General features: G+C 48.9%; 1 protein-coding gene across 2 annotated transcripts in view; it reads left to right on the top strand.

The window, feature by feature from the left end:
• Nucleotides 1–13,946, top strand: part of LOC148390319 (uncharacterized) — a 30,489-nt gene extending 16,543 nt beyond the window's left edge. For both annotated transcript variants that reach the window (XM_088390202.1, XM_088390203.1), the window contains one exon: nucleotides 4,768–13,946. In XM_088390202.1, coding sequence (XP_088246328.1) covers nucleotides 8,495–9,490 — 996 coding nt within the window. In that variant the 5' untranslated portion in view covers nucleotides 4,768–8,494 and the 3' untranslated portion in view covers nucleotides 9,491–13,946. The remainder of the gene's footprint in view (nucleotides 1–4,767) is intronic.
• Nucleotides 13,947–14,286: the final 340 nt, after the last annotated feature.

Below are 14,286 nucleotides of genomic sequence, written 5' to 3'. Positions count from 1 at the left end.
CATTGCATCGACAGTAACACACCAAGCTCCCCGTCTTGCATTTTTCTGCCATTGGACTATACGGACTATTGTCACGTCATCGACACTTCAAGTCAGAACGGGAAAATGTTCCTCGCTGCGACCCCAAATTCAAGTACGTTCGTATGGATGGGGGAAATGTGGAGGAGCCGTTGCGTCACACTCTGGCCCTTCAGTGTGGGCTCTGACACGTGCGCAGCAGCATTGGCCCAGATAGCGCTGCCTTGGGCGCGACAAATTCAGAGCTATTCAGAGCTAGGCGCTTTGACCCAAACAAGGCTAAAGCCTGAAAGCTGGGCGAGCGTTCACATGACAAGCGGAAAAACCCCTGCAGATGGATGGCATGTAACAAAGTACAAGTTCCTCCTTACTATACTTGAGTCATTTTTTTTCCTCGCATACTTGAATTATCCTTCTTACATTTTTAAATGGAAATCTGTACGACCAGCGAGAAAAAGTCGCTGGTCGTCATACGTCGCGTTGCGCCATAACAGCTCAGCCTGTCGATGACGTGATGTGCAAATGGCGAGGAAATCCCAGAAGCTTGCCACCTGCAGACAGGTCGACGCGTTCGTCCATTATTAACATTATTATTATTAACAGGTCGACGAGTTCTGTAGCATTTTGAGGTTTTGAGCAAGTTGATTTTTGGGCCAGCGCCATCCACATTTGTTGCAGGTAGTGACTCTAAATTGTCCTCTTTATCTGTTTGTTAGTTTTTGATGTTCACAAAAACACTCTGCGTTTGTTGGAGACACCTTTGGCTTTGATTTGTGTACACGCATGTTTTGTTAATTCTGTAAATGGGACGTTTCTGAATGATGAACCTCGTTTTGTCACGGATCGGAATGGAGCAGGGCGACCAAATGCAGCTTGGACCAGGGTTTATTGAGGGAAAAGGTAGTTGGAAGGGAGGATGTGGGGAACAAACCAACAGAACCAGCAAACTAACATAACAGAGGCAGAGTGACAGGGGTAACCGACAGACAGACACACCAACTTGGAGAGAAACTAAACGAACAGAAAGACGAGACAAAACAATGAGAAACAAGACGACAGACGAGAGACATGAACAGAAGACATGAAATAATCCGACAAGGGAGTGACACGCTGACAGGACTTAAATACGCGACAGGTAATGAGAGGCAGGTGACTGTGATTAATTCGTACATAGGTTGTGAGTAGACACAGGAAGGGAGGGGCGAGTACACAGACGTGGACAGAAACCATGACAACCTACATATAATAAAACAACCGGGGACGAGTTGTGACACGTTTGGTACGAAATGAGCAGAAAGCGGCGCTTGTGAAGAGCGTGCTAACATTCGGGGCCATTACGCAAGGCTCTAAGATGCTTTTGTCTTCAGAGAAATGTAACGCTCCTCCAAGAAAGACACAAATAGCCGCTGAACTCTATCTGGCTTGCATCTATTGCTGCACTCATCACCACGCTGCGGCCTGCATGCGTCTCCCCAGGGCTGGGTGGCCTTGAATTGTTTGAGTTTACCATAATTTTCGGACTAAAAGTCGCTCCGGAATATAGGTCGCATTAGCCATAAAATGCACAATAACGTGAAAAAAAACATATATAAGTCGCCCCGGAGCATAAGTCGCATTTTGGGGGGAAATTTATTCGACAAAATCCAACACCAAGAACAGACATGAACGAGCAACAACAGGCTAAACCAGGGGTGTCCAAACTACAGCCCGCGGTCCAGTTTTTATTGGCCCGCAGCAAATTCTGAAAACATAATTGAATATGGCCCGCACAAGAAGCTTGAGCTCAACTCTGTTGCACTTCTCAGTTTCAACACTAGATGGGGCCCGCCAAACAAACAAAATCAAGCGAAGAAAAACTTTTACCGCTAGTCACTGTACACTACACTCTAGCGTCTCCTGGCGTGAACCGTGTAAGCCGGAATGTAGATAAACGATTTGCCAGGGAAAGAAAGAACCACTCTCTGAAACACCACTTCTTTTGTGCTCATTTTCTCCAAGCTAACGTCTAACTTGATTGCATGAAGGAATGCATAGATATGCAACAACGGGGAGATTATGTTTCTCTTTGGGCAATCTTATTTTATAATACAGTAGTTCTTAAATAACACGTATATACATATATGCGCCTAAATATTGTTATCCAATATATCTACTGCAATTTCACATTAGATTGCTGGTTTGAAATTTACTTTTATTATTATTATCATCCATCCATCCATCCATCCATCCATCCATCCATCCATCCATCCATCCATCCATCCATCCATCCATCCATCCATCCATCCAATGAACCGCTTAGTCCCCACGAGGGTCACGGTTGCGCTAGAGCCTATCCCAGCCGTCATCGGGCAGTAGGCGGGGGACACCCTGAACCGGTTGCCAACCAATCGCAGGGCACACAGAGACAAACAACCATTTGCACTCGCACTCACACCCAGGGACAATTTGGAGTGCTCAATCGGCCTACCAAGCATATTTTGGGGATGTGGGAGGAAACCGGAGGGCCCGGAGAAAACCCACGGAGGCCAGGGGAGAACATGCAAACTCCACACAGGGAGGGCCGGAGGTGGAATCGAACCCCCATCCTACTAACTGTGAGGCGGCCGTGCTACCCGGTGCGTCACTGAGCCGCTATTTTTATTATTATTATTATTATTATTATTATTATTATTATTATTATTATTGTTATTTTAATAAACATTTACGTTAAAACGTCTGATGTTTTATTCCTTGTTTTTATATTCGCCAATTAAAACATAAAAATCTGACATTTGGTTAACTGTTTTATATGACAAAATGTATACCGTAATTGCCAGTGTATAAGTCGACTCGGTGTATAAGTCGACCCCCTAAAATTCGACGGAAATTTCCGATTTTATGATATATCCTTTGTATAAGTCGAGCTCAATTGTTGCATTATATTAAACTTCAAAATTCAATCAGAAATATGCGAAATTTATTGACGAAATGTGTTCAAATTCGCGAGTTTGTAGCGAGCAATCTATACGCCATTTTAAATATTATTTACTTCATGACCCTGTGATATTACGCGCCGAGAGAGACTAACAATGAACACTCTTAGAAACTGGTTTATTTTTAGTTAAGAAACAACAAATTATAATTATAAAGTGATTGCCGGTACATAGAGTTCAAAATTCGTCTTCATCGTCGCTATTTCCGAAAAGCGTTTGGCGAATATTTTCTAAGTGCCAACGGCTCTTGCGCCATAAAGAGTCCGCCTCGGCTGGTTCCCCATGTCGGCCAGAACAAGTGAAAATTCGGCCTCTTCCCCTGGAAGTCTGGCCAAGTTTGGCGAATATTTTCTAAGTGCCAACGACTCAACCGCCGTAAAGTGTCCGCCTCGGCTGGTTCCCCATGTCGGCCACCACAAGTGAAAATTCGGCCTCTTCCCCTGGAAGTCTCGCCAAGTTTGGCAAATATTTTCAAAGTGCGAATGACTCAACCGCCATAAAGAGTCCGCCTCGGCTGGTTCCCCGTGTTGGCCACCACAAGTGAAAATTCGGCCTCTTCCCCGGGAAGTCCGGCGAAGTTTGGCGAATATTTTCTAAGTGCCAACGACTCAACCGTCGTAAAGTGTCCGCCTCGGCCGGTTCCCCATGTCGGCCACCACAAGTGAAAATTCGGCCTCTTCCCCTGGAAGTCTGGCCAAGTTTGGCAAATATTTTCAAAGTGCGAACGACTCAACCGCCGTAAAGTGTCCGCCTCGGCTGGTTCCCCGTGTCGGCCACCAGAAGTGAAAATTCGGCCTCTTCCCCTGGAAGTCCGGCCAAGTTTGGCGAATATTTTCCAAGTGCCAACGACTCAACCGCCGTAAAGTGTCCGCCTCAGCTGGTTCCCCGTGTCGGCCACCACAAGTGAAAATTCGGCCTCTTCCCTTGGAAGTCCGGCTAAGTTTGGCGAATATTTTCTAAGTGCCAACGACTCAACCGCCGTAAAGTGTCCGCCTCGGCTGGTTCCTCCGGTCGGCCAGAACAAGTGAAAATTCGGCCTCTTCCCCTGGAAGTCTGGCCAAGTTTGGCGAATATTTTCTAAGTGCCAACGACATTCATTTAGACATGGCGATTGAATGTTTACGTACCGGTAGTTATTGTCGTTGCTTGACGCGCGATGACTCGCACATTCGCTCAATACCCAGTACTTCCCCCTAGCAGTCATCGTCTTTCGATGCCCGTTATTGAGGTGAGAATATTTGAAATTGTTGCTGAGGATGCGCGTTAATGCGACGAACGCTTTATAATGATTCCGTTTCTCGCTGTTTGATGAGCCTGACGGACGCACACCCACGCACAATGAGATGCATGAGAAACGGCCTTGGTTACCATCACATTTGAAGCGATGAATACGAAGTTAAATTTTATGACTCGGTGTATAAGTCGAGGTCGATTTTTTTTGGTCGATTTTGGATCGAAAAAGGTCGACTAATACACCGGCAAATACGGTATGTGTATATGTATTTGAGTTGGTGTTCCCCAAAATAACAAATGTCGGCATAACGTTTTTTTTCCCAACCTTTTATTCAAACACAAACACATTCGGTATAATAACACCAACAACTACAACCCAACAAATACAAATTAAAACATCAATGTGTGTCAAGTGGACCTCACTCTTGTGAGGTTAAACTGCAGTTCCCCCACTTGATAAGGAGGCTTGCTTCGAAGATTCGAATGGAATTCACTCAAATGTACAAGATTTGGACTTCTTTTCTTTCTTTCTTTTATTTTTCAGAGTTGTCCAATGCTGGGCAGAAAATTGGGACCCTGATCGACCTAGCTTCTGACACCAATTACATTACCCATGAGGCAGCAGACCGGCTGAATCTCAGAAGTGAAGACATCACACTTGTGGTTCATGGTGTGGTAGGCATGAAAGTTTTCGTCAAGACAAAGCGATATCTCCTGAAAATTCGGATTAACACCTCAAGAGGCACTCTCAAGTCCCACCAGCTGGTTTGCTATGGCCGAGACAGCATTGCAGATATTCACAGACATGTGTCAGTCGAAAAACTGCAAGAGTTCTTCCCAGACATCCCGCTCAGCGACCTGACAAGGCCAAAAGAGATCCAGCTCCTTGTAAGTCACAAGGAGGGACGGCTGGCTCCACAGAAAATCCATGCGGTTGGAGACCTCGTGCTGTGGGACGGACCAATGGGAAAGACAGTTGCTGGCACCCATCCTGAGCTGTTTGAAGAGGTCACTGTATCAGCCCACTTGTCGAGGACACACTTTGCAAGGTCCATGAGAACTGCTGCTGTAAAGTATGAAGAACACACCTGTGAACCCCCCATTCATCCTCCTCAAAGCCAGCAGGCCCCAACTGCAGGCCAACCTAAAAAATCTAGCTGTGCTGCTACTACATCCAACTTCCTCGACTGGTGGAAATGGGAGAGCATACCAATGCTGGCTGTGTCCCGGGATGTGGGGGCTGTCGTTGTGGAAACTGTCAGCCAGGCGGTAAAGAGATGACCCTGGCTGAAGAAAGGGAACTGGAGGTGGTAAAGAGTGGGCTCAAATACATAGCAGCTGATGACCACAGTGAGAGGCCTCACTGGCACACCAAGTACCCCTGGGTGGAAGATCCAGCCACATTACCCAGCAACAGGAGTGCAGTTGAGGCCACGTTCTTGAGGACTGAAAGGCAGCTGGCCAGGGAGCCGGAATGGAAGGCCGCCTATGCTGCTCAAGTTCACGAGATGGTCGAGCACTGGGCCGCAATGAAGTTGACCAAAGATGTCCTTTGTGAATGGACTGGCCCAGTATGGTACATTAGCCACCTCATCGCACCCAACCCACACTCCGTCACAACTCCGGTGAGGCTGGTCTGGAACAGCAGTCAAAAGTATAGAGGTGTGAGTCTAAATGATCTCCTGTTGAAAGGCCCAGACGTCCTCAACTCAATTCGTGCTGTGCTGCTTAAATTTCAGAGGGGACGTTTTGCTGCTCTTGGAGACATAAAGAAAAAGTACAATTCAGTATGGCTGGAAGATCAAGAGGTGCATTTGCATAGGTTCCTGTGGCGTGACTCTGAAGAAGAGGAGCTGGGTGAATATGCAGTTGGCCCGCGGGCCAGTTTTTATTGGCCCGCAGCAAATTCTGAAAACATAATTGAATATGGCCCGCACAAGAAGCTTGAGCTCAATTCTGTTGCACTTCTCAGTTTCAACACTAGATGGAGTCCGCCAAACAAACGAAATCAAGCGAAGAAAAACTTTTACCGCTAGTCACCAGAAATGGCTGCACCAAAGAAACGCAAAATCGCGAGTGAGTGTAGAAGATTTCAAACACGGTGGGAAAATGAGTATTTCTTCAAAGAAATCAACGGAAAGTGTGTCTGTTTGATTTGTAATGAAGATGTTGCTGTGATGAAAGAGTATAATATCCGTCGGCACAATGAGACCAAACATCAGAGCTACACATCGTACACTGGTGCTGAACGAGCACAGAAAGTTAAGCAAATGGCAATTAGCCTGCAAGCTCAACAGCAGGTTTTTTTTCATGCCAACAAAACACAGGAAAACTCCACAAGAGCAAGCTATGAAGTCGCTACACTTATTGCCCAGCACGGCAAACCGTTTTCAGACGGTGATTTCATAAAGCAGTGCCTCATTAAAGTCACGGAAGTAATGTGCCCAGAAAAAGTGCCGGATTTCAACAACGTGAGCTTATCCAGAAACACAGTGGTGCGGAGAATTGAGGACTTGTCAGCGAACGTGAAACTCCAGCTGAGAGACAAGGCTTGTGCTTTTGATTTTTACTCAATAGCATGCGATGAGAGCACAGATGCCACAGACACCGCGCAACTGTTAATTTTTTTGCGGGGAGTAGATGATAATTTTTGCTGTACGGAGGAGCTGCTTGATATGATGAGCCTAAAAGGCACAATGACGGGAAAATATATTTTTGAAGCTGTGTCAGAGGCAGTTGAAAAGATGGAGCTCCGGCCATGACTGGCAAGCGCAAAGGAATGGCATCTTTGGTGTGCGCCAAGGTAAAAGAGAGCGAAGGTGAGGCTGTTAGGATGCACTGTATAATCCACCAAGAAGCACTGTGTGCCAAGACTGTCCAGCTGGGCGATGTGATGAACACTGTCGTAAAAACTGTCAACGTAATTCGAGCGAGAGGACTGTACCACAGAGAATTTCAGGCTTTCCTATCTGATGTGGATGCTGAATACAGGGATGTACTCTACCACTGTGCGCTGGCTCAGTCGCGGCTCTGTGCTGCAGCGTTTTTTTTTTTCTGAGATCAGAAATCGACCAGTTTTTAAAAGAGTGGCTGGCAGATCTGGCATTTTTAGTTGATCTTACGCATCATCTGAATACACTGAACAAGAACCTACAAGGCAAAGAACAGCTGGTGCCACAACTGCATGCACACATGAAAGCCTTCTGCGTAAAGCTCCACCTGTTTGAGACACAACTACGAGGTTTTAATGCTGCACACTTCCTTGCGCTGTCTGAAATCAAGTCTGCTTTTCCAAACGCCGACTTTTCTGCTAAAAAGGAGAAATATGTGTCTGTGATTTCCTCTCTCATGACGGAATTCAACCAGCGTTTCCAAGATTTTTCTGCCATTGAAAAACAAATCAAGCTGTTCTCGACCCCCTTCCTGATGGATGCAGAAGAAGTGGAAGAGAGTCTGCAGTTAGAGCTGATTGAAATTCAATGTGATGATTCTCTGAAGAGTCAGCATCAGCTTCTCCCCCTCCCCGAATTCTATCAGAGTTTGGATAATGCCAAGTTTCCTCTGATGAGACGCCACGCAAAAAGAATGATGAGCCTGTTCGGCTCGACATACATATGTGAACAAACATTTTCTCTGTTCAATCAGAACAAAAGCAGACTGAGAACCAGAATAACTGATAGCCATCTCTGTGAAGTCCTTCGTGTCTCAACCACCAAACTTTCTCCTGACATGTCAGCCATCCTTCAATCCAAAGGACAGCATCACTGCTCCCACTGAGTGCAATGTTCTTCACAATACACAGTATTCATGTGTCAGTATGACACCTCTAGTGTGTGGCCCGGCCCTTTGTTTATTTTTCTGTATTTGGCCCTCACTAAAAAAAGTTTGGACACCCCTGGACTATATGGAAGGACTGGTTAAGAGGGCGAAGGAGCTGCACACACAGTGGAAGTGTTGGGCCCCACCTGCTGAGCAGAAAGACCTCCAGCTGCGTGTAAGGGAGCTCGAGCAATTCATTCCAAAGTTAATGTCAATAAAAGCAGATTTCAATTGCAGCAAAAGCTAAAGAAGACAGAGATGTGAGTGCAAACCCCAGCCACCAGATACCGGCCATAAGACTGAAACCAACCTCCCTCCCCAAATTTACTGGCATCAGGCGAGACTTCCATCGCTGGAGAAGAGACTGGGAGGCCCTGCAGAGGCAAGGGGAGCCTACTGGGTCCAAGGAGGTAAAAAAATTCCAGCTCCTCGACAGTTTAGATGACAAAGTAATGAGAGATCTTAGAGTGATGACCTATAACACAGCAGACGACATCTTTCGGGTCCTGGAGAACCGGTTTGGAAGCCAAATGCTGATCGCCATCGAAATAGTTGAGGAGCTCCAGAGACTTCCAGCTGTCAAAAGTCACCAGCCCAAGAAAATTGTTGAGCTCATCCAAGCTGTTGAGAAAGCCCTTCAAGACCTCAGTGACCTTGGTGACACCGGCGCTTTAAAGAATCCTCTGGTGACAAAGTCAATAGAAAGCAAACTTCCTGATGCATTGAAGAAAGAGTGGCTTCTCTGTGCAGCTGAGAGAGGCAGAGCTGGTCCAGAGAAACGTTTTGACAATCTTCTGACCTTCCTTAAGAGTCAAGAAAACATATATGAACAGCTGGACCAGCTGAGAGATGAAGAGCCATCAAAGATTCGACCTGAGCAAAGGCAAGCCAGAACCAGAGCCTCTAATCAAGCCAGCAGGCATCACTCTGTATGTATTGTCTGTGGTGACAGCGGGCATAAGAAGACGCTGTACTTCTGTAAAAAGTTCAAGGTACTGAAGCTCGCAGAAAAGAAGGAGGCAGTGCGGGAACTGGGAGCCTGCCGGAAATGTTTGGAGATCCACGATGAAGGGAATGACTGTAAAACATCGTTCCTGTGCAGAAATCCTGAGTGTGAGGACAAGCAAGATCACCACTTCTGGTGTGCCAAGTTCAAAGCATCCAGAGGCAATGTGGCCCAGAGGAGGAGCAAAGGCAGCACAGTGGGAGGCGGCCACAGGAGGGGTTACACTGAGGTCCAGGAGGAGTTCTTCAGGAAGCTCTCACCTGAAGTACTCCAACAATGCAGGGACGCATTCTGTAACACAGCAGTGAGCAACTCCCATGTAGCAAAGAGTCACTCAAGTCTTCTGGCAGAGAGCGGCCTAGCAGAGTGGCCTGTCATCATGATTGGCGGTAACAGCCAATGCTGGGCAGAAAATTGGGACCCTGATCAACCTAGCTTCTGACACCAATACCTTTTAAACGCACCACATTATTAACTGTATTTTCACCCGAATAATATTAAAAATACAATATTCTATCTTGAAGTTTTCACATGATTAATCACAAACACATTTTAACTTATCCATCCATCCATCCATCCATCCATCTTCTTCCGCTTATCCGGGGTCGGGTCGCGGGGGCAGCAGCTTTAGGAGGGACTCCCAGACTTCCCTCTCCCCAGCCACTTCATCCAGCTCATCCCGGGGGATCCCAAGGCGTTCCCAGGCCAGCTGAGAGACATAGTCTCTCCAGCGCGTCCTGGGTCGTCCCCGGGGTCTCCTACCGATGGGACATGCCCGGAACACCTCCCCAGGGAGGCGTCCAGGAGGCATCCTGATAAGATGCCCGAGCCACCTCATCTGGCTCCTCTCAACGTGGAGGAGTAGCGACTCTACTCCGAGTCTCTCCCGGATGACCGAGCTTCTCACCCTATCTCTAAGGGAGAGCCCGGACATCCTGCGGAGAAAACTCATTTCGGCCGCTTGTATCCGAGATCTCGTTCTTTCGGTCACGACCCATAGCTCGTGACCATAGGTGAGGGTAGGAGCGTAAATCGACCGGTAAATTGAGAGCTTTGCCTTTTGGCTCAGCTCTCTCTTCACCACAACGGACCGGTACAGGGTCCGCATTACTGCCGACGCTGCACCGATCCGCCTGTCGATCTCACGCTCCATCCTCCCCTCACTCGTGAACAAGACTCCAAGATACTTGAACTCCTCCACTTGGGGCAGGATCTCATCCCCGATCCGGAGAGGGCATTCCACCCTTTTCCGATCGAGGACCATGGACTCGGATTTGGAGGTGCTGACCCTCATCCCGACCGCTTCACACTCGGCTGCGAATCGTTCCAGCGAGAGCTGGAGATCACGGCCTGAAGAAGCCAACAGCACCACGTCATCTGCAAAAAGCAGAGACGCGATGCTGAGGTCCCCAAACCGGACCCCCTCAACGCCTCGGCTGCGCCTAGAAATTCTGTCCATAAAAATTATGAACAGAATCGGTGACAAAGGGCAGCCTTGGCGGAGTCCAACCCTCACTGGGAACGAATCCGTCTTACTGCCGGAAATGCGGACCAGACTCTGGCATCGGTGATACAGGGACCGAACCGCCCTTATCAGTTGGCTCGGCACCCCGTACTCCCGAAGCACCCTCCACAGAACCTCCCGAGGGACACGGTCGAACGCCTTCTCCAAGTCCACAAAACACATGTGGACTGGTTGGGCGAACTCCCATGCACCCTCGAGGATCCTGCCGAGGGTGTAGAGCTGGTCCACTGTTCCACGGCCAGGACGAAAGCCACACTGCTCCTCCTGAATCCGAGGTTCGACCTCCCGACGGACCCTCCTCTCCAGCACCCCTGAATAGACCTTACCAGGGAGGCTGAGGAGTGTGATTCCCCTGTAATTGGAACACACCCTCCGGTCCCCCTTCTTAAAGAGGGGAACCACCACCCCAGTCTGCCAATCAAGAGGCACTGTCCCCGATGTCCACGCAACGTTGTAGAGGCGTGTCAGCCATGACAGCCCCACAACATCCAGAGCCTTTAAGAACTCCGGGCGGATCTCATCCACCCCCGGGGCCTTGCCACCGAGGAGTTTTTTGACTACCTCAGTGACTTCGACCCCAGAGATTGGAGAATCCGCCTCAGAGTCTCCAGGCCCTGCTTCCTCAATGGAAGGCGTGTAGGTGGAATTGAGGAGGTCTTCGAAGTATTCTCCCCACCGACTCACGACGTCCCGAGTCGAGGTCAGCAGCACGCCATCCCCACTGTAAACAGTGTTGACGTTGCACTGCTTCCCCCTCCTGAGACGCCGGATGGTGGACCAGAATTTCCTCGAAGCCGTCCGAAAGTCATTCTCCATGGCCTCACCGAACTCCTCCCACGCCCGGGTTTTTGCCTCAGCAACCGCCGAAGCCGCGTTCCGCTTGGCCATCCGGTACCTGTCAGCTGCCTCCGGAGTCCCACAGGCCAAAACGGCCCGATAGGACTCCTTCTTCAGCTTGACGGCATCCCTTACCGCCGGTGTCCACCAGCGGGTTCGGGGATTGCCGCCACGACAGGCACCAACGACCTTACGGCCACAGCTCCGGTCGGCCGCCTCAACAATGGAGGCGCGGAACATGGTCCACTCAGACTCAATGTCCCCCGCCTCCCCCGGGACGTGGGAAAAGCTCTGCCGGAGGTGGGAGTTGAAGCTCTTCCTGACAGGAGATTCTGCCAGACGTTCCCAGCAGACCCTCACAGAGCGTTTGGGTCTGCCAGGTCGGACCGGCATCTTCCCCCACCATCGGAGCCAACCCACCACCAGGTGGTGATCAGTTGACAGCTCCGCCCCTCTCTTCACCCGAGTGTCCAAAACATGCGGCCGCAAATCCGATGACACGACTACAAAGTCGATCATCGAACTGCGGCCTAGGGTGTCCTGGTGCCAAGTGCACACATGGACACCCTTATGTTTGAACATGGTGTTCATTATTGAAAATCCGTGTCGAGCACAGAAGTCCAACAATAGAACACCGCTCGGGTTCAGATCAAGGGGGCCATTCCTCCCAATCACGCCCTTCCAGGTCTCACTGTCATTGCCCACGTGAGCATTGAAGTCACCCAGTAGAACGAAGGAGTCCCCAGAAGGAGCGCTCTCCAGCACTTCCTCCAGGGACTCCAAGAAGGGTGGGTACTCTGAGCTGCTGTTTGGTGCATAGACACAAACAACAGTCAGGACCCGTCCCCCCACCCGAAGGCGGAGGGAGGCTACCCTCTCGTTCACCGGGGTGAACCCCAATGTGCAGGCGCCCAGCCGGGGGGCAATAAGTATACCCACACCTGCTCGACGCCTCTCACCGTGGGCAACTCCAGAGTGGAAGAGAGTCCAGCCCCTCTCGAGAGGGCTTGTACCGGAACCCAAACTGTGTGTGGAGGCTAGTCCGACTATATCTAGTCGGAATCTTTCTGCCTCGCACACCAGCTCGGGCTCCTTTCCAGCCAGAGAGGTGACATTCCATGTCCCAAGAGCCAGCTTCTGCAGCCGGGGATCAGACCGCCAAGGTCCCTGCCTTTGGCTGCCGCCCAGCTCACATTGCACCCGACCCCTTCGGCCCCTCCCACAGGTGGTGAGCCCATGGGAAGGGGGACCCACGTTTCCATTTCGGGATATGCCCGGCCGGGCCCCATGGGCGAAGGCCCGGCCACCAGACGCTCGCCTTCGAGCCCCGCCTCCAGGCCTGGCTCCAGAGGGGGGCCCCGGTGACCCGCGTCCGGGCGAGGGAAAACAAAGTCCATTTATGGTTTTCATCATAAGGGGCTTGGGTGAGCCGTGCTTTGTCTGACCCCTCACCTAGGACCCGTTTGCCATGGGTGACCCTACCAGGGGCATGAAGCCCCCGACAACATGGCTCCTAGGATCATAGGGGCACGCAAACCCCTCCACCACGATAAGGTGACGACTCGCGGATTTTAACTTATTCATCACATTATCAGTCCATTTCTCTGCAAAACATGCAAATGTCCAAAAGCTCACCGGCTCCTGCTTCTGTCTTTGCAAGTGTTGGATTTTGTCCACAATTTAGGGAGCGCGTTATCTGCGCCTCACGGCAAAAGCCATTGCCAATCACCTGTTATCCAATTTACTCACTGCGTGCTCGTTTGATTTCTTCAGATTTAGGAAAATGCTAAGACACTGAAGCAGAAATTAGATTTACACAGGTTGGTTGAGTTCAATCACAATTCTTGTTCAAAAAGCTCTGTTTTCAGGAAAGTACAATACAGCGCTGGGCCCTTCAAGAGCAGAAAGTCTCCATTCAGAAAAGGCAACGTTCAAGGTTCTTTGGTTCGCTTATATCAGTTGCACATGCCAGTGTGGGCCGAGTTTGATGGCTGATGAGTCTTTGGGGTGGGGCAAGTTCGCCGTAGGAGTGTGCGCTGGTTATAGGCGATTCGGTGTGTGTGGGGGCTGTTGTCTTCCATCCTGTCTTTCGGCCTTGGCGATCATCTTTGGCCGAATCCTTGGCTGGCTCCCTCTGGCACCTGCTGGTTTTATCTCCACGTGAGCTTCCTGTGAACATTCTTCTCCAATCTTGGACATACACTGTCGTACCTCATTCTTTCAATTTTGTCATTTTGTACGAAATTATGTTAGCTTTTGGCTGTGACATCATTAATCTATTTCTGTTCTTTTGATACTTCATGTCTTTGCTTATTCTTAGTTCAATCATGCTTCCAACCGTATCTTTTCTTTGTTAGGCAAAATATTTCCCTCTGTGCAGAGCGTTCAGTAGTAATCAAAAACTGGCGTCTAGCATTAGTCAAAACATAAGATACAATCAAGTACTGAACGGTCAAGACGACTCTGGCCGTGTCCATGATTTAGAGAAAAAACATCAGGCATGCATTACACAGTTCCTTAAGGGTCATTAAGCTATTTAGGCAATATCAAAAGACATGTTTTATTTCAAATTGCTCAGAAATATATATAAGATCATAAAGTTATAAAAACCTTTCTCATTACCACTTATCAAAAATGTCTAGTTATGTCTTCTTTATAGATTTGGTGTGTAGGTATAATTATATGCTTAAAGTGTTTCTTTTATTGATTTAATATGTGAATATACTTTTCTGCTTATGTACTTTATTCAATGAGGTTTGAGCATATCTGTTTTTGTAGCAAGGCAGGACTTTTTGTATTTCGACCCCATTCCTTCACAAGCCTTTGTCCTGCAGTCTCTTTTCCTCACATCCAGCTTTTCCCTTTGTTACACACAC

Source organism: Syngnathus floridae, chromosome 11 (assembly GCF_059516105.1).
Source record: "Syngnathus floridae isolate MCC-2025c chromosome 11, RoL_Sflo_1.0, whole genome shotgun sequence".
Lineage (NCBI taxonomy): Eukaryota > Metazoa > Chordata > Actinopteri > Syngnathiformes > Syngnathidae > Syngnathus > Syngnathus floridae.
This window is presented reverse-complemented; position numbering and strand designations above follow the sequence as displayed.